The sequence below is a fragment of the Coenobita brevimanus genome, chromosome 55 (genome assembly GCF_032717465.1).
Source record: "Coenobita brevimanus isolate Jiangsu-jjx chromosome 55, ASM3271746v2, whole genome shotgun sequence".
Taxonomy (NCBI): Eukaryota; Metazoa; Arthropoda; class Malacostraca; order Decapoda; family Coenobitidae; genus Coenobita; species Coenobita brevimanus.
In genome coordinates this window covers 3,417,437-3,442,958 of record NC_137008.1, presented here as the reverse complement: position 1 = coordinate 3,442,958, position 25,522 = coordinate 3,417,437, and the positions used below count along the sequence as shown (strand labels likewise).

At 44.6% G+C, this 25,522-nt stretch overlaps 2 protein-coding genes across 2 annotated transcripts in view; both read right to left on the bottom strand.

The window, feature by feature from the left end:
- Window positions 1-6,685: 6,685 nt before the first annotated feature.
- LOC145401208 (charged multivesicular body protein 1a-like) overlaps window positions 6,686-25,522 on the bottom strand; it is a 308,785-nt gene continuing 289,948 nt past the window's right edge. Inside the window, exon 6 of the transcript XR_013897574.1 lies at window positions 6,686-6,701. The gene's annotated coding sequence lies outside the window, so the exon portion shown is untranslated. The remainder of the gene's footprint in view (window positions 6,702-25,522) is intronic.
- The window catches only part of LOC145401198 (guanylate cyclase 32E-like), an 80,867-nt gene continuing 62,197 nt past the window's right edge, over window positions 6,853-25,522 (bottom strand). Inside the window, exons 19-24 of the mRNA XM_080273502.1 lie at window positions 17,172-17,295; window positions 16,542-16,610; window positions 15,763-15,937; window positions 13,885-14,075; window positions 8,848-8,968; window positions 6,853-6,962 (exon numbers count right to left, since the gene is read on the bottom strand). Coding sequence (XP_080129628.1) covers window positions 6,853-6,962; window positions 8,848-8,968; window positions 13,885-14,075; window positions 15,763-15,937; window positions 16,542-16,610; window positions 17,172-17,295 — 790 coding nt within the window. The remainder of the gene's footprint in view (window positions 6,963-8,847; window positions 8,969-13,884; window positions 14,076-15,762; window positions 15,938-16,541; window positions 16,611-17,171; window positions 17,296-25,522) is intronic.

The window sequence follows — 25,522 nt, the reverse complement described above, 5'->3', positions numbered from 1 at the left end:
GCCATGTGTTCTAGACATCTCGAAATTGAAGGATCTACATATTCGATTTTGGGTGTTTAATTTTGTGTGGAATATATATATAAATTTACAGGGTGTCAGTCTTGGGTTCTTTCTTTTGTGCATGTGAGAGAGAGAGAGAGAGAGAGAGAGAGAGAGAGAAAGGTATAAAAGTGAAGAGGAAGAAGAAATCAGTAAGATAAGGTGAAAGGAAAAGAGAGAGAGAGAGAGAGAGAGAGAGAGAGAGAGAGAGAGAGAGTTTAATGTTTCCTCCGGACGTAGACTTAATAGTTCGTTCCCTAAAGCACAGTATTTCTCCCATGTGTCATACCTTCACATGTCACCACTTCGGCGCCAGTACCCACCGTCCATAATGAATGTACGCTTGGTATGATTCATTTAGGACAGATGTTAAAGTACTTGTGGAATATCAGTAAAATCTGTCTTAACGAAATATAAATCATCAACCGAATCTGAAATCGAACTCGGGTCCTCTCAGATAGCAGGCCACTCCTATAGCCACTCGACCACTCCCTCCCTACTCGTAATATGATGTTGTCAGTGATGCTCATAGATATTAGGGTATGATAGAAAGGCACCACCCATTTTGTAAACAATGTGGGTTGGGTGGGGAGGGCTGGGGAGAAGGGTGGGTTGGTGGGTGTAGGGTGGGGGAGGAGAGAGAGATAGGGAGTGGGGGATGGGGTGGGAGAGGAGAGGAATAGTCAGGGAGTGAGAGGAGGGGGTGGGGAGTGGAGACAACGTGGAATGGTAAAGAAGGAGCGTGGGCGAGTGTGATTGAGGAAGGGGGAGTGGAGTGGACGTGAATGAAGGAGAGAGCAGTAAGTTAAAACCAGGAAATAAATTGAGCATGAGAAGGAGAGGAAGAAGAAGGACTTAGGTGAAGAAAAGGGTGATTAATATACTGAGAAAAGAGTAGAAAGAAAGCTAGAGAGAAATAAAGAGCATTTTTTTTTTTTATCTATCCTGATGATCCCTAACCCCTATCAGCTGAGTGGATGGTAGTGTAGTAAAATTAGAGGGTCGATGTGATTAGTAACCAAGGAGATTAATTACAACCTCATTAGGGTTCACTCTCCTCAAATTTCAAACTCACTACTGGTAGAATGGGAAGCTGGTCTACTGACAGCCTTTTCATCAGTAAAATGGTAGACTAGTAGTTGTGATAGTATGGGTTTGTATTGGTGCGACAGGTTATCTATCTACTATTGCAACTATTATTAAAATGATGATAAAAATAATAATAATAATAATAATAATAATAATAATAATAAAAATAATAATAATAATAATAATAATAATATTATTATTATTATTATTATTAGTTTTATCATCATCGTCATCATCATCATCCATCATACAGCCCTTGCCATATTAGGAAAGAAAGAATCGTAAGTTAAGCTCCTCACTCCACCCTCACGCTGACCCACACTTCAGGCCTTGGGTTCCTTCTTCCTTGCATTAAAGAAAATAAATAAAACTCTCTCAGCTACACAAAATCGTCTGGGCATTTAAATAATATAAGAGACTATTATGTTATTGTGATGAAGGGATTAAACTGATCACCACTGCCACGACCCTCCTTCCTCTTCGCCACTACCACTACTACATCACTACCACACCCTTCCGTCCTTGCCACCACCACCACCACACCATCTCTACCACGACCCTCATTCACACCACCACACCATACTACACCGCTATTACTGCCCTCATTCACGCCACCATACCACACCACTACCGCGAGCGTCCGTCCTAACCACCGCACCACCACCACAACATTCAGTCATAACCACCATCACCACCCTCGTCCTCACCACCACACCACTACCACAACCTTCCATCCCCACCACCACACCACTACCACAACCTTCCATCCCCACCACCACAATCACACTCACCACCCAATCACCAAAGGGACCAAGTGATTACAGACAAGTACGAAAGGGTAGGCAATTCCAACAACATTTTCCCAATAATTGCCTTTCTCCTTTGACTCATGTCCCCCATAAAGCTTCTGATTTATTTCTGTGGCTAGTCTGTTAGTTATTTCTATTTTCCAGCCACAGAAAAAGGGAAGGAAGAGAGAGAGAGAGAGAGAGAGAGAGAGAGAGAGAGAGAGAGAGAGAGAGAGAGAGAGAGAGAGAGAGAGATGGATGAAGGTGATGAACGAGACTGAGAGACTGGGCAGGAGGTGAAGGAGAAATTGAACAGGTGCTGGCACTGATAAAAAGTTGAATGGATGAAGACGTGAAGGACTGATGATGGAAATAAAGTAACTAATAGACCAAAAAAATTCATCCATTTATCCACCTATGAACACACTTACATCCCTTCAAATCCTTTTCCCTCCCCCCCCTCTCTCTCTCCCCTTCCTCAATCCCCCTTCTCCTTCTTGCCTCCTGCCCCTGCCCTTCCCCACCCGTATCCTTCACCCCCATCCCTCCCATCCAGCCCACGATGGACAGATATTAGCAGACAGTGATAGGATTATTCCATTATCACAGTACACAGGCTGCTGTCACCGTACCTAGTATTGGTGGTATTAAGCACCGTACCTACACTATCATGTCTCTCAAGGATAGGACGATAGGTAAGAGACATTACTACTACTACTACTACTACTACCACCACCATCACTGCTTCCACCATCACCACTACTGCTACTTACTACTACTACTACTACTACTACCGCCACCACAACCACCACTACCACAACAACAGCAAAGCAACTACTGCTGCTACTACTACTGACACTATTACTCCTACTCCTGATACTACTACTACTGTTGATATTACTACTACTACTACTGCTGCTACTGTGAGAAAGAACAATCGTCATCGTGGCACTTATATTGGTAAAAATAGATCATCATTAAACTCTACTTGGAAAAGCATCTCGTACTGAAGAGGTCAATATCATACTTACTTCCATGTATGTGTGTGTGTGAACAGAGCACAATGGTAGGGACTGACGAAAGGTGCTGCCAATACTCCCGCCAAACACACTGCCACTTACGGCCAGCCAATCTGTTTGTTCTCAACGGCCACAACCAACACTCACACACACATGCACACACAACCAAGACTCGCTCCTCTCTCCCACACCACCACCACAGCTGGGTGCACGAGGCAACCATATTTTCAGCGGCCAGTCCTGGGCGAATGGCGAGTAGCTAGCATAAGAATGATGTACTGACTTTGAAGGACTTCCAACCATACTTCCAGTGGCGGGAGGTGTTCTCATCCAAGGTCACATGATAGAGTATGGTTGAAAATTGTGTTATACAACAAAAAAGCATTTTCCGGCCCGTGGTCTGTGAACCTCTTACGTCGCGCGGCCCCTCACTGCGGACGTCTTTACTCCTTCGCTACGGGATGTCTCGCCGTAACTGCATGGATTAATACAGTCACAATACAATGAACAAACGCAAATGTGTTCCAGAACACAGAGATGACAGGTCCAAATTTTACCTCTGACCCGCTGAACTTTACAAAATATCAAATCCCCAGCACAACTTATTTTTTTTTTACCAGTGTTTATGCCAGTTAATGCGTGCACACACACACACACACACACACACACACACACACACACACAGGAGCTTTTGGGGCTTCTCCCTCTCTTTACACCCACCCACACACACACACACACACACACATCCATATCCACACACACCCATATCCACACCCACACCCACACCCACACCCACACACACACCTTCACTCGCACTCACTCTTTCTCTCACACACAACCCCCTACCCCCCCTCCCCCTCCCCACAAATCGAATCAGGCATTTATGAGATGACCCACTCAGAACATGCCCTTGCCCGGGGAAACGTGAACTTTGATGGATTTACACCCAAATCGAATTACTTTTCCCCCGATTCAGACACTGTGTAGGTGGCTGTTTTGATGTAAATATGATCAGGTGTCTATGATCTAGTGAGTTGCCAAACATACATACATACATACATGCATACAGTACATACATCAATACATACATACACGCATACATAGACAGACAGACAGATCGACAGACATACAGACACATCTATATCTATCTGTCTATCTATTTATCTATCTGTCTATCTATCTATCCATCCATCCAACCATCCACACATACATATAGGGAGACAGATACACACACACACACACACACACACACACACACACACACACACACACACACAGCTACTGTATATCTATCTATCTATCAATCTATCCATCCATCTATCCTTACATACATACACACAATGCACAGAAAAGGACGTGACCACAAAAGCTCACTAAAGCTTTGATAAGACTGCTCACACTCTATTGCTTCTTACACAACACTGACGTCGGACAATAGCACCATCACGCTCACCACCACCACCACCACCACAACAACAACAACAACAACAACAGCAACAAACAACATCACAATCCCACAACCAAACTTCGACGCAGCAACAAGAACAACAACAACAACAACAATAGGTCCAAACAGGCTCCCAGGGAACCTCGGCGATGCACACACACACACACACACACACACACACACACACACACACACACACACACAACGTGGTTGTCTGCCTTCTTTCAAACACACGTAACTTTTTTCTTTCCCTGTCCAACTTTCCTGTCACTTAAACTTCTTTCACCCCACACGTAAACGAGAGAGAGAGAGAGAGAGAGAAACCGGAACTACTGGTATCTTCACACCCCCAAAAACTGTAATAAAGTCCTTGAGCCATCAGACAAACACGGAAGAGAATTACAATGGCACTAGCACAATTTCTTGAATTTGAGGAAACACTGCTTTTGTGAAATAAATTAATGAACCCCGTATGTAACCCTCCCCAGTTCAAAAATCGCTCTATAGGTGAGTAAAAATTATCTGAGGGCAGAAAACCAATATACAAATCACCATCGTTAATAATCGTAATACAAGCCAGCTGAACAATACTTTAAGACCTCTTCACCGTTCATAATGTTCACTGTAACTCTTGTACTTTGTTTTACGTGCACGGAAGCCTTATCTATGCAGTAATTTGTTGTTCCAGAATTAAGATCACTGTTTAAGCTTTCTTTTAGCGACTGCATTTTCATGTTCGTTATATTTGTATACCAGATATGCAATATTTTAGTTGGATCTCTAATTGTTCCTTTGTCTGTCACCTTTAGAGGTAGGTGGAGTTGTTGGCGAAAAGTTATTAAAATTAGCAATAATATATTTTTTAAGACTTATGCCTGTGTAATTCTGAACTTTTTTGCATCAAGAGAAACATGAACGAGTATTAAAGGAGTACAGTACCCATATGTCCAATCACATTGTCCTACCACACTATCCTACCACACTATCCTACCACATTGTCCTACCATTTTGTCCTACCACACTATCCTACCACAATGTTCTACCTCACTGTCCTACCTCACTGTCCTACAACATTAGTCTGCCACATTGTCCTACCACAGTCTTGCCAAACTGTCCCACTTCACAGACTTACCACACTCCAACCACACTGTCCCACCACACTGTCCTACCACATTCCAACCACACTGTCCCATCACACTGTCCTACCACACTCCAGCCACACTGTCCTGTTGTGTGGCTCTGGAAGGCGGAATTGGTATTGTTCCCTTCCATCACTCTGACAGCACACACACACACACACACACACACACACACACACACACACACACACACACACACACACACACACACACACACACACACACACACACACCATCAGATGATCCTGACCGACCCGGCGAATTACCCGGTGAATTACACACACACACACACACACACACACACACACACACACACACACACACACACCAAGCACACTCCATCATATATCAGTCGTCAACCAGCCAGGAAAAAAAAAAAAGAAGATAAAGGAAAACTACACATTAAAGACCAAATAAATGCACACCTCTCTACATCCACGAACAACACCAGACACGCAAACAACCCAGCGACACCCTGACACACATACACCATTTATGACACATAGCACTTCTGACATACATACATCAACACACAAACGCCAGGACGCCTTCGTGGGGTGGCACTGACCTAGGTGGGCTATTTCACTGCCAGGTTATGCAAGGGTCCCTCAACTCCCTCCCTATCCTCTAAAATAACTACTATTACTACAACTACTACTACTGTTACTAAACACCAGCACACTACAATACATCAACACCAACACACATCAATACACACACCCTCATCAACCAGCCTGATATATATATGTGGAATCTGACCTGTGTTTTTGAGTTCTTATTGAAACTAAATTTAATGTCAAAGTTGAGGTCTTGTTTTACACCTTTCTCTCCTCTACAAGGGTTTGGATGAGGTTGATGCTGTCTGTTTGTCTGTCACACACACACACACACACACACACACACACACACACACACGCGCGCAATTTCGGAAACTATGTCAGGCTATCATCAGCACAAGAATGGAAATACTGGAAAGAAAATGAACGTGGAAATGGATATGGAAAAACAACAAAGGTGTTAAGTCGATAGGCAGCCTCATGCCCCTGCCACCTGCAACTTTTCCAAATAAAAAAAAATAGTTGGATATTCTCTCACATTCACTCACTCTCACGCTCGCTCACACTCTCGCTCACTCACTTTCCCACTCTCTCACTTTACCATACAATTTCCCTCACTCAGACTTGACACACTCACACTCTACATTAACTCTTACTCACTCAGTTTCTTGCACAAACGTTCACAGGGTTTTATTCTCTCTCTCTCTCTCTCTCTCTCTCTCTCTCTCTCTCTCACACACACACACACACACACACACACACACATTCACTCTTTTACCCACACTCTCGCACATGCTCTACCTCACACATCACACTCATTTTTGCACTCCATCTCACACTTTCACGCTCACATAAATCTTCACTATTTCCGTTCACTTTGTCAGCTGAAGAAAAGTTATAAAAATATTGCAGTACTGAAGAGTAATTATCGTTAAAATGGTGTGAGAGAGAGAGAGAGAGAGAGAGAGAGAGAGAGAGAGAGAGAGAGCAGACCTTCAACTCTATTTTCTCTACTGTTTCGCGGTACACAGAGTTCTAAAAATAGGTTCCGTGTACCTGAAAAGTTAAAGTAAAAACACCAAGCTCTAACCTGTCTCTCTCCCACTCAACATTTGAACTTTTTTTTTGCATTTTTTTCTTCCAACAAATATTCGGTTTTGCTGTAAGAAGAAAGAAGTATAGGAAGCTTTTCACGACCTCCTTGTCCTGCCTGTATAATAAAATGTAGTTAGGACGAGGAATTGACTCTATGATTTTCTCGTAAGCTCCCTAACACCCTTTCCTTACCTGTTTATTCCTACCTGTGCCATTTTACTAATTGCGTCTATCTTATTTATGCACTCTATTTCGATTATACAAAAGGAAAAAACATGGAGCAAAAGACTGGTAAGGTGTCATATGCAAAATAAATCGCAAAGGGAGAGGTGTTAATAAGCTTCCTCACCCTACGAGAATACTGGCCTGTGTTAGTCAATTTTCTGTTCATGATGTATATTCACAAATTTAGCTCGCGATCGCATTATTAACATTATTATAATTATTATTATTATTATTATTATTATTATCATTATCATCATCATTATTATTATTATTATTATTATTATTATTATTATTATTATTATTATTACTACTACCATTACTACTACTACTACTACTACTACTACTACTACTATTATTATTATTATTATTATTATTATTTGTAAATCTTCTGGCTTGAAATGCTGAGGATACGATTAAATACGAAAGAGAGAGAGAGAGAGAGAGAGATTCAATAATAAGAGGTTAGTGTATTAGCAGATTTATTAAACAGTTTCAATAAGTACACATTTAACACCTTATTTACCTGTATTATCAATCAGGTAGACAGTAGAGAGTTGTGGTAGTTGTGGTTGTGGTGGTAATTGGAGTGACAGTGGTAGTTGTGGTGGTGATAGTGGCAATGGGGTAGTAGTGGAGATGATTGTATTTATTTCAACTAAAGAGAAGGCTGGGTATAGTGTTGGTAGTAATGTTGGTAGCTGTGGTTACTATGTGGTAGTTGTGGTAGGACGTTCGATGGTGGTAGTTGTGGTAGGATTCGATGGTGGTAGTTGTGGTAGGACGTTCGATGGTGGTAACTGTGGTAGGATTCGACGGTGGTAGTTGTGGTAGGGCGTGAGGGATGGTGGTAGTGAGTGGGATGGTGGTAGAAATGATGGTAGTTGGTGTAGGTAATGGTGATTGACAAGTCTAATAGTGATAGTGAGACAGATAGTGGTTAGATGAGGATGACGGTAGTGTGAGAATGGTTGAAAAACTGGTTGTGGTTGTCAAAGGTGGTGGTAGCATGTGGTGTGGTGTGATGGTATGTGGTGTGGTGGTTTGTGGTGTGGTGGTATGTGGTGTGATGGTTTTATGTGGTGTGGTGGTGGTATGTGATGTGGTGAGGTGGTTAATGTGGTGTGGTGGTTTATGTGGTGTGGTGAGGTGGTTAATGTGGTGTGGTGGTTTATATGGTGTGGTGAGGTGGTTTATGTGGTGTGGTGGTGGTATGTGGTGTGGTGAGCGTATGTGGTGTGGTGGTGGTATGTGGTGTGGTGGTTTTATATGGTATGGTGGTGGTATGTGATGTGGTGAGGTGGTTAATGTGGTGTGGTGGTTAATGTGGTGTGGTGGTTTATGAGGTGTGGTGGTGGTATGTGGTGTGGTGGTGGTATGTGGTGTGGTGGTGGGAACTGTGGTGGAGCATGAACTATGCGGAAGGAGAATGTGGTAGGGGTGAAGGGGTACTGATTGCGCTCGTTGTGGTGCTTGCGGTTGTTGTGGTAGGGTCTGAGGGGGAGCGGGCGCCCCCCTTGATCACCCCTGGCTCCTCCCCCACCAGCCACCAGGTCATCATTTGCCCCTTGCCCTGTGGGAGGTCAATCGAGGTCACAGTTAGGACAAAGATCAATATTCTCGTCTATTAAGGAAGCTCCCTAACACCTTTTCCTTAGCGATTTATTTCTGGATATGACTGGTTAATGTAATTTTGTGCCTTATTTATGCAAAGTATGGCGGTGTTTGAAGGATTAAACACAGAATAGGACAGCAAGGTGTAATAGGCAAAATAAGTCGCTTAGGAAAAGGTGTTTGGGAGCTTCATTAACCTACGAGAATACATGCCAAACTGTTCATATAATATCCAGGAATATTGAAGCACGGACTATAAATATCTGTAAAAAAATGTTAATTATAAAAAGAGGAATACCGGTAAGGGAAGCAGGAACACTGACACATAAAGTAAATATTTTGCTATTCACGGTAGCAGGGTTATCAGACAAACCTGCATCGCTAATATTTACAGAGGACAAAGGAGTATTAGTACAGATAAATCAGGACTGTTGTTATTAAGGGATATAATGTTGACAGAGACGTGGGCCTGCCAGCCTGCTTCCTTCCTCCTGGCACCTGTCTGCTTATTTTTCTGTTGCTTAACAGTTTTTCTGGCTGCCTCACCGAATAACTGGCTGCTTGCCCCTGCTACCAGACCAGTCTGGAAGCTTACCGTCCTACCTGCCCACCTTCCTAGTAAACTGACAGATTTTCTTCTTGCTTACTTGCGTAGCAGACTGACAGAATACCTTCCTGTCTGCCTACCTGCATAGCAGACTGATATTATCTTCCGGTCTGCGTAGCAGACTGCCAGCTTGCCCGCCTGGCTGTCTAACAGCTTGTCTCTCTACTTAGCAGCCCATCTACCTGGCAGTCTTCCTTGTCTGCCTTCTGATTGGCCTGGCACCTTGCCTATCTTCTGTTCTCCTTCCTGCATGGCAGCCTGCCCGTCTGTCTGCAGCCTCCCTAGCCACCGGCCAGCCTGTCTGACTGTCTGACTGCCTGCTCTTTGACAGCCTGCCTGCCTACTTGCTTGCCTGCATACCTGGTAGCCTTCCTACCTGGCTGCTTATTGCCTGCCTCCCTTCCTGCCTGCTTTCCGACCCTGTCACTGCCTGGCCAGATTTTGTTTATTTACCTGTCTGTCTGTCTGGCTGGTTGCCTGTCATCGTGGTCGGTTGGCTTCTGTCTTACCTTCCTACCTGTCAGCATGACTGGCTGCCTGCCCGATTGTCTTCCTACCAACCTGCATTCCTACCTGCCTCTCTGCCTGTCTGCCTGTCTACCTGCCTGCCAAAATGCTTGCTGCCATCCTGCCAACCTGTTAGTCTTCCCGTTTCCCTGCTTTGCAGTCTACCTGCTTGTACACCTGGATTTCTGTGTGTCTGCCTGAATGGCTGCCATCCGATCTGCCTAAACGGCTCCCTACCTGTCCATCCAGTTGTCTGCCTCCCTGCCTGACTGCCTGGCCGCCTCTCTAGCTTACTGCCTGACTGTCTGACTTCCTGGCTGAATGGTAGGCTGTTTGCCTGCCTGTCAACCTGTCTGCCTACCTGACTGCTTCCTGCCTGTCTGCCTGTTAGTGTTCCTGCTTCCTCTTTGCATGCCTGGCAGCATGTCTTCCTGTTTGCGTACCTGGCTGGCTGGATTCCTGCCTCCTTAGCAACCTCCTTGTTTTCCTGCCTGCCTGACAACTTGCCCGTCTGCCTGCCCAGGAGTCTCCCTTCCTGGCAGCCTTCCTCTTTCTGATTGCTTCTCTGCTTGCCTATTGATTTGCTTTGCAGCCTGCCTGCATACCCTTTCATCCCAGAAGTCTGCCTGCCTTCTTGCTTGCCCTTCAGTCTGTCTGTCTGTCTGTCTGTCTGTCTGTCTGCCTGCCTGCCTGCCTACCTACCTTACAGCCTGCTTACCTACCTATCTCCTTTTTAGGCACCCTGCTTTCCTGGCAGTCTGCCTGGCTTCCTGCCTGTCTGACTGCCCGCCTTCCTCCCTTGCTGGCTATCTTCCTGCATGGCCAGCTTCTTGTCTGCCTGCCTGGCTGCCAGCTTGTCCGGCAAGTTAGTTGGCTGCTGCCTGCCTCTCTGGCTGGCTGGCTGCCCACCTGCTGTTCTGACTGGCTGCCTGGTCGACTGCCTGGCGCGCTGGCTGATTGCTCTTCTGGCTTTCTGGTAAGCTGCCTGCTTCCCTTGCTGAATGGCTGATTGCATGTCTGCCTGTCTTGCTTCATCCAGCCTAGCTGGCTGACTGGCTGCCTAACTGATTGTCTGGTTTGGTCCTGGTCTGATTTGCTAACTAACTGGCCAACTGACTGATTGGTTGACTGGCCGTCTGTCTGTCTGTCTGTCTCCCCTCTCTCTCTCTCTCTCTCTCTCTCTCTCTCTCTCTCTCTCTCTCTCTCTCTCTCTCTCTATTTCCCTCCATGTCTCCCGGATTCCTTCCCTATCCCTCTCCATTTCTGCGTCTATTACTCTCCATTACTCCCTCCATTATACTTCCCCCCTCCTCGCTCATTTGCCCTAATTCCTGGTGGGATAGACAGTGTCGTAGCCCCTCTCCCTGTGCGAATTATTTTGCGTATTACCTTTGTTTTACCTTATTACTGTACTTGATTTTGCATAATTATTTCCTTATTTTGCATATTAATTACCTTATTATGCATACCTTATTTTGCATATTCATTACATTATTTTGCATATTGTCTCTTTGTATCTACTCGTACCTAAGACAAACTGTGTCCATGGATTTTTTTTTTATTATCTCGCCCGGGATGGAGTCCGGCGAGGTATTGTTTTTGGTCGAGTTTGTTTTAGTTTGTTTCTTTGTTTGTTGGCAACATTACGGAAAAAAATGGCTGAATGAAATTACATGAAGCCTTCAGGACATGTGGGCACTGGTCCCAGAAGGAACTGGTTTCATTGTGGAGGTAATGTCTTCAAGTTTGAAAGAAACACAAGGTCAAGGAGTTTCACGGGGCGAGTTCTTGAATATGAAATTAGTTGCGCCATTACCGTAGACTTTAATTAGGAGTTTCACAGGGCAAGTTGAAATTAACGTTAGTTGCGAATCTAATTGTTTACTGACAGTAAATGGCAGTACCGAATCAGTATTTAACAGCACTGAAATAACTGCTGTCGGGTGAGGTTTGTTGTGCCCCGTACCACTTGCTTATTTTGTTTTTCCTTCCTCTGTTCATCTTCCGTTAAAAAATGGAAAAATAACGAGAGAGAATAGTAAGGTCTAATATGCATAACAAATACTCAGGAAGAATACACAACGCTTATTTTAAATTAGTAAAGATTTTTTACTTTTATTTCCTCTTTCTTGATGGCAGACTAACACAATGCTACGGCCATACAGTAGGTACTTCCCATAGCACTTTCGTCCCGTATACTTACCTCCGTATCCCTCCATCTCTTCATCATTAGTTTTCTCACTACACCCTCATCCTGTTATACGTAAGGACCCTCTCCTGGATTATGGACCTATTAGTTTGTCTAGCAATGGACGTATCCATCGCTCTTTTCTCCCCCTTTCCTCTTATTTTCCCATCTCCACCCTTAGTTTCCCTCCATCTCTCCACCACTGCCCCTCACTCCCCTCCCTCATTTTCCTCCTTCCCTTTTTCCCCTTCCTACCCTCCCTCACTTTCCTCCCTCCCTTTTTCTACTCACTCCCTTCCTTCACTTTCCTCCCTGACTTCTCCACTCACTCCCCTCCCTCACTTTCCTCTCTCCCTTTTCCCTCTTGTTTCCATATCCCCATCCGTAGCTTCTCTCCACCTCTCTCTATCAGTTCCATTCCCTCTCCCCCTCATCATCTCAACATACCTCACCTTAACATACCTCACCCCCACCATCATTTCAACACACCTAGGCCCCTCTGCTTGACTTTGCACTCTCCAGATTTTTTTCATATGTAAGGGACAAAGAACCAAAGGCTAGAAAATAAAAAGTTCTCTAGAAAAAAATCGACGAAAAGAGCCAAATTCAAGATCCATTCATTTCGAGAGGCCTGGACACATGTACAGTAATTTAAAAGACTGTAGGTTATATGTAGGGAGGAATTATGAAAAAGGTATATATATATTTTTTTATTCCTCTCCCATTTCGTCTTTATATTTCCTTGGCTAATACTACTGACGGTTAAGGAAGCTCCCTAATACCTTTTCCATGGTGATTTATTCTTGGATGCGGCTGGTCTAATATCTTTTTCTACGTTGTTTATGAAGAGTGTGGTGATATTTGAATGATTAAAGTAACACAGAGGAGGACGGCACTGTGTCATAAACAAAATAAACCAGTAAAACGACTTTGAAGGTGAGGTACGAACGAGGACATTTATATCTGAAAACATTGAAATGTCACCTTACACCCCGACGATGCCTAGAGTATACTGATGGTTATCTACCTGCCAAGTTTCATGCCTTTACAACAAACTGTCTGGCCTGTGGCCCTCTTTTGAAGATTCTCGACATGCTGCACTTGGCACGTGTCACGTGCCAAGCGCACCACCTGGGTGTGATGGAACCCGTAAAAAACAAATCTTAAAGTATTGGGCTATCATATGGAGCAAACCACGCAGAGATCAGCCCTGTGGTTGCTGAGATATAAGCTTCTCAAAAGGGTTACGGTCGGGCCAGGCCGGGGCAAGGCGAGGTTGGGCCGCTCAAATGTGAGAAAATGCAACTACTTGACAAGAGACTCGCGACTTAGGAAGAGGTGTTAGGGAGCTTCCTTAACTGTTTCCCATCATATCTCTTCTATTTTCCCCTCACTCCCCTCATCCTTATTCTATTTACCCATCAACCTCTTCTATTTTCCCCTCACTCCCTCCATCTCTCTTCTACCTTCCCCTCACATCCCCTCATCTGTTTTCCCCTCACCCCCTAATCTCTATTCTACCTTCCCTTCGCCTCCCTCATCTCTCTTCTACCTTCCCCTCACTTCCCCTCACCTTGACGTATGTTAGTCCCCTCTCGATGATGCAGTATCCCCCCCGCTTATCCAGCATCATCTTGTGGGCGTGGGAGATGTGGATTCTCAGCTCCTCGCCGGTCGACTCCATTCTGGCAGCGGTATTTACAGTGTCGCCAAAGAGACAGTAGCGAGGCATTTTGAGACCTACCACTCCAGCCACGCACGGCCCTGGGGAAGGGGGAGGAGGAGGGGAGAGAGTATGAGGGAGGGGAGAGGAGAAACAGGGGTGTGAGGGGAGAAGAGAAACTAGGGAAATAGTGGCGTACGAGGTGTGGTGACAAGATGGAAAGATAACACATTGTTCTCCCATGGTCAGGTGCACCTCTTAATTTTTTGCGCAGTCCATGGGTAAGGGCTATATAAGGATGGGGATGTGAGAGTGATCTGAGGGGGTGAGAGGGGTGCGAGTGAAGGGTGTGAGGGAGGGGAGAGACTGATGAGAGAAGGGTGTGATGAGGAGAAAACTGTGAGAGGGAGAAGAGCATGAGAAAAGCACCGATAAAGAGGGATGGGAAGGATAAGAGAAAGGGGTGAGGGGGAAGAGAAAGGATGGGGAGAGTGGTAAGATATTGGGGCGAGAGGGATAACAGAGAGAGATGAGTGGGACAAGCGAGAGACGTGGGAAGGATAAAAGAGTGGGGAAAATGATAAATGAAAACCAAACTTGTCACACACACACAAAAAAAAAAAATCCAGAAGAACTCCAAATAAGTCCTGAAAAAAATGTAGGTTAACACTACATCTGGAAACTACAAGAACAGCCAGGAAAAAATATATCACTGAAAAATAGAATCAGATCTGTTGAACAATGTTGATATTCTTACCTCTGTCAATTGCAACTAATCCCCACCCCAACACTCTCTCCCTCTCACCACAGCATATTCATTCTCAGCACAACTCTCCCCAGCTTTATTCCTCCCCTCTCCCTCCTGTTTCCCCAATCCTCTCCACTCCTAACTTCTTCCTGCTATTCCTAACTCTCTCCTCTCGCTCAGTACACATTCTCTTCCACATCCCATTGCTTCCTCTGTCCTTCCCCTACCCGTCCCGCTTCCTCCCCACCCTCACCCCTTCCCTCACACTCCCCACGGTTCCCTAGCCTCCTACTCACCATTTCTTCGCCCTGCCTTCACCTCTTCACACGCTGACTGTACCTCCCCACCTCAACATATTCTCCCCTACGTCTTTTCCATCCCACTTTTCATTCATTATCTTTATCTCTTCCTTCTCACCTCCACATCCTGTTCTTTTTTTTTTTTTATCTCTTGCCACTTTCTCACAATCTCAGCTTCATTATCCTTCCTCTCTAACGTAACTTTTCTCCGTCTCTATCTTTCCCTTCTCACTTCAACCCCTTCCTCACCTCCTGCCACTTCCTTCCACTACTCTCCTCCACTCCTTTCCTTGCCTTCCACTCACCAGTCCGTTCCCTCCATCTCCTTACTATTCTAATTCCGTCCACCTACCCCCTCCCGTCACATTCCTATTTCCCCCCCCGTTCCGTCCAGTTTCTCATCACTTCCCTTCCCTCCCACTCCCCCTTCCTTTCCATTCCCATCCCCACCCATTCTGAGCTTCCAATCCTCCCCAACCCTCTTATTTCTCCCCTCCATCTACCCAACCATTTCCAAACTTTTCTCACTTTCCCCGTCCATCCCCAATCCTGCTCCCTCCCTACCCCCATCTTCTTCCATTCCCGCTCGCTCCCTGTTCCTTACTTCCCTTCACTTCCTCCTTCCCAATCTTTCTCCTTCTCCCTTTCCTTTCCCTCTACTCGCTCCCTTTCCACTCCTTCTCTCTCTTCTTTCCTCCCTTGTCTCTCCTCTCTCCCCACTCACCCCCCTCCCCAACTCACCACTATGTATGCCAATCCTCAGCCTCAGTGTGTCCCAGGGCCTGTGTCTAATGGTGAACTGCTTGACGGCCCCCAGCAGCTTCAGGGCCATGGATGCTACCTCTGCCGCGTGCCTGTCTTCGTTGGTTAGGGGCAGGCCGGAAACCACCATATATGCATCGCCGATCGTCTCGACCTGGAGTGGGGTGAGTGGGATGAGTGGGGTGAGAGGGATGAGTGGGATGAGTGGGATAAGTGGACTGAGTGGGGTGAGTGGGGTAAGTGGCGTGAGAGGGGTGAGTGGGATGAGTGGGGTGAGTGGGATGAGAGGGGTGAGTGGAATGAGAGGGATGAGTGGAATGAGAGGAATGAGTGGAATGAGAGGGGTGAGTGGGATGAGAGGGATGAGTGGGATGAGAGGGGTGAGTGGAATGAGAGGAATGAGTGGAATGAGAGGAATGAGTGGAATGAGAGGGGTGAGTGGGGTGAGTGGGATGAGAGGGGAGAGTGGGATAAGAGAGGAGTGAGTGGAGTGAGAAAGAGGTGTGTGGGGTGAGGGGTGGGACAGGTGAGAACTAGCTGTCAGTAAATTCAGCTATTATACTCCAGCTGTTTCTACCTGAGTGGTGAGATAGATAGACAGATATAGAAGATAAACACACACAAACACACTCAAAGAAACACACACACACACACACACACACACACACACACACACACACACACAATCAAACACACACACACACACACACACACACACACACACGCACTCTCTCTCTCTCTCTCTTTCTTCAACCTACCTTGTACACATCGAAGTCTCCAATAATGGCGTCGAAACAGGTGTAGAGCTCATTAAGCATATCCACCATCTGGGGAAGGAGGGAACAAGGGGGTCAGTGAGAGAGACAGACAGACAGACAGACAGACAGACAGAGACAGAGACAGAGAGATACAGACAGAAGTGTCACTTGTTTAGCTCCAATTCGCACTTAAAGACACTCATTTCTCTATTATATAACCAGTTTAAAACACATTTATGTCCTAATACATCCAGTCTAGCGATTTATTTTTATTCCTGCAACCTCCATACGATTTCATTCTACACAGGAAAAGTCTCTTGAAATATAAGAGGTTGAATGCAATACGTAACTCCATTTCTAAAAAACAACTGCATAGGTAAGAAAAAAATCATATATTACAATTGCATAAATAAAATAATGTAAAGGCTTGCCAGGTTAGAGATACATTAATTTCTCTTTAGTCTGTACACTTGGTCTGACCCCGTCCACAACTTTCTTGACCCCCTCCACATCTTCCTTGACCCCTGTCCCACATGTCCTGTCCCTGTCCTGCCTCTCAAACACCTGTCCTGTCTCCCTCTACATCTGCCTAACACCTGATCCCGCCCCTTGTACATCTGAGATACACACCTGCAGCGGGGTGGACTGGGCTGAGAGGGAGGTGAAGCCAACTATGTCACTGAAGTAAATGGTGACGTTATCGTAACTCTCCGGCGCGACTTGCTCTCCTCGCTTTAAGGACTCCGCTACGGGCCTGAGGAAGAGAAAGAGAAAGAGAGAGATGGGAGGGGGGGTACAGAGGGGGGAGGAAGGAGGGAGCGAGTAAAAAGGAGTGCAAAGGAGTACAGGGAAAGCAAGCAGCAACACCCCTAGTGGTCTCTTCAAAGCTGCCAGAGAGAGAGAGAGAGAGAGAGAGAGGGAGGGGACTTACAGAGGGGGCGAAGGAGTGAGAGAGTACAAAGGATATACAAAGGAGGTCAAGGAAAGCAAATAGCATCACCTAATTATTCAAGACTGCTACAGGAACGACCATGACTCTTGTAACTAATTCTACAAGTTTAAGGTAATAATAAAATAGAGTGAAGAGTAAGCAAATTAAAGCGAGGAAAGAAAACAAAAACAGCTTGAGATAGATTTTGACGGCTTCTCTTTAACCTTCTGTCTTGCTATTTCTTCTCTGCTATTTCCAAGAAATTTTAGACAGCTTGGGAGATAGCTTAGGAGAAATTTTTGGAGGTGGAGGCGTTAGCTGTCGTTCACTCTTCACTTCTAGAGGCTTGTCCTATGTTGGGAAAAAAAATCGTAAACAGATGAAAAACTTAAATATGTTTCGGAATGAACACTCACATCTGACGTTCATCAATTACACTAAGTCATTTAGCTGATAATTTTTTTCTAAGTTCCAGTCTTCCCCTTGAATAAAACACGCAACAATCAAATGTACATCTAAATCCCTAATCATTCTGCTGGGTGTACGTGGAAAAACAGGAAAACAGACTTTGCATAACAGTCTTACCGGCTTGAGAATCGAACATGAGGTCATCCGCACTCTCTCCGATTGAGGAAGCTCCCTAACACCTCTTCCTATGCGATTTATATTGCTTATTACATCTTTCCCTCCTCTTCTGTGTTACAACCTTCCTGTATCGCCATACTCTGCATAAATAACGCTCAAAACGATATTACATAGCTGTATCCAAAAATAAATCGGTAAGGAAGAGGTGTTAGGGAGTTTCCTTTGTAGACGAGAGAGAGAGAGAGAGAGACAGAGAGAGAGAGAGAGACAGACAGACAGACAGACAGACAGACAGACAGAGGATGTTATAGGTGATCTTGACTGGGAAAGAGCAGAAAATGAGAAGGGGAGTCTGGGCACTAAGCAGGTAGGTAGGTAGGTAAGTAGGTAAGTAAATGGGTAGATACGTGACTAGGAAGGTAGGTAGGTAGGTAGATAGGTAAGTAGGTAGGTATGTAGGTAGGTAGGTATGTAGGTAGGTAGATAGGTAAAGTAGGTAGGTAGGTAGGTGGATAGGTAGGTAGATAGGTAGGTAGTAGGTAGATAAGTAAGTAGGTAGGTAGGTAGGTGGATAGGTAGGTGAGTAGGTAGTTAGATAGATAGGTAGGTAGGTAGGTAGGTAGGTAGGTAAGCAGGTAGGTAAATGGGTAGGTGGGTGAGTAGGCAGGTGGGTGAGTAGGCAGGTAGGTAAGTAGATAGCTTGGTATGTAGGCAGGTAGGCAGGATTGTAAGAAGGTAGGTAGGTAGGTAGGTAGGTACGTAGGCAGGTAGGTAGGTAAGCAGGTAGGTAGGTGGGTAGGCAGGTAGACAGGTACGTAGATAGATAGACAGGTAAGCCGGTGGGTAAGATAGTCAGACAGATAGGTAAGTAGACAGGTAGACAGGTAAGCATGTGGGTAAGTAAGATAGGCAGATAGATAAGTATATATATATATATATATATATATATATATATATATATATACACATTATATTGTGCTGGGAAAATATACAGTACTCTCTGCTGCTGACGTAAGCCACAAACTCAGATGTGAAAAGTGACATCCTCCCAGAATCTCAACGTGAGCCTAATGGTGGTCGCCGTCCCACATCCCCTCCTCTCCCTCACTGAACCATAAATATACCACAGGACGTATGGCGTACATGTCTGGCCCAGGATGCTACGCTTTCATCTTTTAGCGTCCATCAGTGCTCTTGACCCGCACAGAGAGTACCAGGTGGTCACAGCTCTGGCAGCAGCGGTAAAAAGTTTGTCCAGGAAGTTGTCTCGCTCGCCAGGGACTGTCATATCGTGCAAGAATAATTTATGTCTGACAGGCAAAATATAGCTGACTAGGTGTGACTGATACCTTGCACTCATGACTTGACGTGCTACTGCCACTGATATAGACCACACCATTTTTAGATTGCAATTCAAAGTTCAGGCTTCCCTCATAGTTTTTTTTTTCTTTTTTGAGGAGGGGGACATAAGCATATCATGAAAGTAAGACTGTTGCACCGGAAGTTGCAAAGTTCTTACCGGTAAGTATCTTCAGGTAAATGAGTTTGTGTTGCATAAAGTACACGAGATTCAAAAGTAATACAGTAATAAAGTACACGGTATTCAAAAGTAATAAAGTACATGAGACTCAAAGGTAATAAAGTAATAATGTACACGGGATTCAAAAGTAATAAAGTAATAAAGTACACGAGATTCAAAAGTAATAAGGCAGAGTATACGGGATTTAAAAGTAATAAAGTACACGAGATTCAAAAGTAATAAAGTAAATAGATGTATTGTTTGAGAGAGAGAGAGAGAGAGAGAGAGAGAGAGAGAGAGAGAGAAACAAACCCACCTCCTCATTCTTAATCTCCTTCTCTCGTCTACGGAGCTCCTATATGACCAGTATTCCCATCGGGTAAGGAAGCTCCCTAACACCTTTTCCTAAGTGATTTATTTTCAGGATAGGGTCGGTTCATATCGTTTTGTAAGTTATTTTTGGAATGTGACGATACTGGAAGGATTTATGGAACACGGAAGAGAGAAGAATTAGGTGTAATAAACAAAATAAATCACTTAGGAAGAGGTGTTAGGGAGCCCTGCGCTGTGAGGGGTGTGTCCTAGGCTATGTAAAATAGTTTGCCGGAAGCTGAAGTAAAGAAAAATAAGAAAGAAAAAAAGAAAAAAGAATGAAAAAAGCAAAATGAGAAAAAACAAAAATAAAAACATGAAAAAAGAAAACAAAGAAATAAAGAAAAAGTAAATAAGAAAAAGTGAAAAAAGAAAAAGGAAAAAGGGTAAAAAGGAAAATAGAAAAGAAAGTGGAAAAGAACATGAAAGAAAATAAAAATAAAGAACTAGAATGGCACTCAGTAGGGTGCACACCTCCGCCAAGGCCCAACATGCAGTTCCTTTTAATTCAGTCAGTCTAATCCAATATCAAACTCATAACCCTGTAAATTGATCCGGATTTTTATATGGATCCGCGCCAAACTGTACACATTCGTAGATACCAGCATCCTAAGTATCCCTGATAGTTTTCATCAAGATCCATGCAATATTCACTGAAAATTTTATGAAAATGTCGAAAAACGCCCTATCTCGAAATGTTAAAGTGAAAAAAAAAAAAAAAATCCTGGATCTGCACCTTCATCCGGATCAGCACCAGCATTTAATGGAGTCTATTCTGGGCCAAGGCCATTCTTCTACCAAGTTTCGTGGAAATCCGTGCAGTAGTTTCTGTTTAATCTTGCTCTCAAACCAACCAACCAACCAACCAACAAACAAACGGACAGGGGCTAAAACATAACCTCCTTGGTGGAGATAAAAAGAGAAAAGAGAAAAAGAAAAAATGGAAAAAGAAAGTCAAATAAAGATAACAAAATTAAACAAGAAAAAAGTAAAAATGAAAAAAGAAAAAGAAAATGAAAAATGAAAAAGAAGAAAAAGAATGAAAAAAGAAAATGGATAAAATAGAAAAATCAAAAGAAAAAAGAAAGGGAAAAAAAGAAAGAGAATGAAAAAGAAATAAAAAAGAAAAAGAAGGAAAAAGAAAGAAGAAAGAAAAAAGAAAGACAACGAAAAAAATACTGATTCGTTAAGAGATAAATTATAATCCTCTCACTATGACAGATCTAAAAAATATATATATTAGTTTTAGTAAGAAAATTTGAGAGAATATACCCATGGAATTAAAAATGACCAAAAAGCAATTAAACACAATTTCTGAAAAGTAATTGACCACTTCAAATGTCAGGCATAAAAGCATAATTAAATTTGTTCATGGATTACCGAGCTAATTAATGTTGCCGTGGGAGGGTAATGGATAATACAGGTGGGATGGAAGGTGAGGAGTGGGCGGGATGGGCTTTGATGGCTGGTCCGGGTAAGCTGGAGGTTGGACGGTATGGGTTAGGGAAATATTACATTAGAATTTTCTCAGAGGTGGCCTGCAGTTCTAATGGACCCAGGTTCGATCCTGACTGGGCTGGGAACAATTTAAGGATTTGAATTTCATAAACAAGGCTTTACCGATCTACTAGAAGACTCCATGACATGTAAAAATACCCCCGCTAATACTAGTACACCATTCCTGTATGAGACAGCTCCAGTATGTATTCAGTATGGACGGTGGGTGTTAGCGCCGAAGTAGTGACATGTGGAGGTGTATGGTATGTACGAGGAGTTATTGGTCACATAAAAAAATGGGCCGAACTATTAACTAGTCCCTACGCTTCATTTATCTTTTTTTTTTTTTTTTTCGTTCTTTTGCAGCTCATTTCTCGTAGCTTAGCTTGAGAATATCACAGTACGACTCTATCTCCTTTCCAGAGCACTTCTTCGTGACTAGCACCATATTTTACCGTTACCCTCTTCCTATAACTCAGCATTCAAGATGGACAGATGCCAGTTTTACGCCTAGTCAAAGTGAAGAGAGTGGAGTGTGATGAAGGAATAGAAATACAATCAGTAGAGCAGAACCTAACTACTTCATGAACTCGCTCTCTCTCTCTCTCTCTCTCTCTCTCTCTCTGAAATAAAGGAAACAGTGAGAAAAGTCGCCTCTCAAATGCATTACGAAGTGAAGGTGAAATGAGCGTGTAAAGAGGGCAGGTAAAGTGCACACCTGTCTGCCCACCTGAGTGAGGTTGTAATAAGAGTTCTACTTGAAGCCAGGTGTAGGGGAAGGAGGGGAGGTGTAGCAGAGAGAAGGTGTAGAAGAGGGGAAATGTGTAGAGAGGGGAAGATGGGTGTAAAGAGGGGAATATGGGTGTAGGAGAGGGGAAGATGAGTTTAGAGAGGGAAAGATGGCTGTAGAGAGGGGAAGATGGGTGCAGAGGGGGGAAGATGGGTGCAGAGGGGGGAAGATGGGTGTAGAGAGGGGAAGATGGGTGTAGGAGAGGGGAAGATGGGTGTAGAAGAGGGGAAGATGGGTGTAGGAGAGGGGAAGATGGGTGTAGGAGAGGGGAAGATGGGTGTAGGAGAGGGGAAGATGGGTGTAGGAGAGGGGAAGATGGGTATAGGAGAGGGGAAGATGGGTGTTGAGAGAGGAAGATGGGTGTAGAGAGGGGAAGATGGGTGTAGAGAGGGGAAGATGGGTGTAGAGAGAGGAAGATGGGTGTAGAGAGGGGAAGATGGGTGTAGAAGAGGGGGGGAGAGGAGTGTATCAAAGGGGAGGAGGAGGCAGTAACAGGGGAAAAGGGGAGATGTGGATTAGGAAGATAGGGGAAAGTATAGAATCGAGGAAGAGGGGTGTATGAGAGAGGGGAAGAGGGAATACAGGAGAGAGAAAGGGATAGGAAGTCGTAGGAGAGGGGAAGGGGAAGGCTGTGAGGGGAAGAGGGGAACATGTGAGGGAAAAAGGGGAACTGAGATGAAGTATCGATTAAATAAAATAATAGAGAGATGAACGTGGAGGTGATGATGGAAAAATGATTGCCGAGAGAGAGAGAGAGAGAATCACAAGGACAAGCAGTAACTCAAAAGGTTTCAAGATTCATATCGGTGGGATTCCATTAATAAAACTGCCACTTTAATATTACTACCCTACCCATGATAAAAAAAGTGTAGTAAAGATGAAGGCTCTTCCCTAACCCACCTCTCCACCGAAAAGGAAGTGTATCTAACCCGGGGGAAAGATGTCGGTCTAGGAAATTTAACGGTTAAAGGGGAAACATTCATTCTATCTACACAGAGACAGACAGGCAGACAAATAGACAGACGGTGGCCCAGAAAGACAGAGCAGACAGACAGAAAGGGTATTAAAGAGGCAGAAACAGACAGACAGAGACAGGAAGATAGATGAGAGGCAAAGGCAGAGACTGGCTATCGACTTTCACGTTTAAGGACAGCTGTAGACAGGCAGGTAAGTAGGTAGGTAGGTAGGCAGGTAGGTAGGCAGGTACATAGGCAGGTAGGTAGGTAGGTAGGTAGGTAGATAGGTAGGTAGATAGGTAGGCAGGTAGATAGACAGATGGATAGGCAAGTAGATAGGCAGGTAAGTAGGTAGGTAGCAGGGGGGTGGGTGGGTGAGTGCCTGGATTGGCTCGTAGGCAGAGAGGAAGGTGAGTGAGTAGTTAGGTAGCTAGAGAGGAATTATGCATGTAGGAAGGTAAGTGGATGAGTAAATAGGTAGGTAGGTGAGTGGGTGGGTAGGCAGGTAGGTAGGTGGGCAAGCAGCTAGGCAGTATATAGGTAAATAGGTAGACAGGTACACAGGCAGGTCGGTAGGTAAGCAGACAAGAAAGAAAAAGGTAAATGAACTGCTAGGTAGGTGATAAGGTAGTAGGCAGACAAGTGAGTAGGTAGGTAGACAGGTAAGTAGGAAGGTAGACATGTAAGTAGGTTGGTAGACAAGTAAGTAGGTAGGTAGATGGGTAAGTAGATAGTTAGGTAGGTATAAGTGGGTAGACTGATGAATAATTAACTGGGGTCAAAGCAGGACAGGGTGATGCAATGTTGAGTGATAGACAGGGATAGGAAGGATAGGGTGGGGCAGGGCGAGACAGTATAGGGTGAGGCAGAGGAGGCAGTATTGGGTAAGGCAGGGCGAGGCAGGACAGGATGAGGCAGGGCGAGGCGAGATAGTGTGACAGAGAGAGTGAAGGGGACTTGCCAAAACAACTCCATCCGTTCCATATGCACTGAACTTCGCACTTAAATTCTTCCTCCCTCCCTTCTTTCTGTCACCACCTCAAAAACCATTCCAAACTGCCTCCTGTCGTTTCTATCCCTCTTTCTGTTCCTTCATCTTGGGTTCTCTTTTCCACCGTCCTAGCCACAGCTGTCGATGGCCACTGTTTTGCACTCATCAATGGTGGCGTTCGTCAGGGCTTTGTGCTTTCACTTACTCTCTTCCCGCTATTCATCAGTGCGCCTCTAAGCTGTGTGTTTGGTCTTAAAATATATGCTGATGATTTCTTTAAAATATATGCTGATGATTTCATTAAAATATATATGCTGATGATTCTTTTAACTTTTCTGCCAACTTCCCACAACGTTCATCATGCGTCACCATTCATGAGATGAGACCACGGCACACGTCTTCTGATCATTTTCTTACTTCTTTTCAGGGCAAAAGCAATCTTGTTACCTTTAATGCACCCACCCACCCCAAAAAAAAAAAAGAAAAAAAAATCTCACTCAACTTGGCACACCCCTCCACATGACTACTTCCTTATTTTCAGGAACACACGACTCAGTCCTTCATCAGCTCGATATGCATGATGTCTCCTTGTTTCGTGATATTTTTCCCTTTTTCTTCTTTTTTACTGTGTTTGGAAATAACGCTTTTGCAGACTCTCAGCCTTGGTTTCTTTCTTTTCTCACATTCTCTTTAAAACATACTACCATTGTTTTCTAGGCCACCATAATGGCTAATAGATTGATGGTAATGGCTAATGGTAAAGAGAGACGAGGGGAACGCGTGCTCTCGTCAGGGTCGTTAAAATCTGAGGAGTGAAGTTTGCCAATTAGCTTGTAAAGCAGAACTCATTAGCCACTCAGTCACTCTGGCTCACGCTAACGAGGAAACAGAGTCACTAGGGATAGGGTGAGAGGAGGAAGGGGGATGGGGGGCCAGCTGGGTGAAGGATGAGTTGGGAGGAAAGATGGGGAGACAGACTTAGGTGAAGGGAGGAGTGTGAAAATGATGGGGAAGAGTGTAAAGAGGATGGGTAGGGATGTGAGGAAGATGGGGAGGAATGTGGGGAGGATGTGAAGAGTGTGGGCAGGATGGGAGGGATGTGAGAAGGATGGAGAGAGAAAAGGGGGAGCTGGGCAAAGGCAGGGGTGTGAGGAAGAAGAGGATGGGGAAGAGAGGGTTGGGTGTGGGGAGAGGAGGAGAGGACGGGCAAGAGAGAGTTGGGTAAGAAAGGCAGATGGAGGAGCAGGCGAAGGAGGAGAAAAAAATGGCGATGAGGGAAGCATGAAAGAAAGGAGTTTATGCATGAAGAGAGATATTTAGATGATATGATGATGATGATG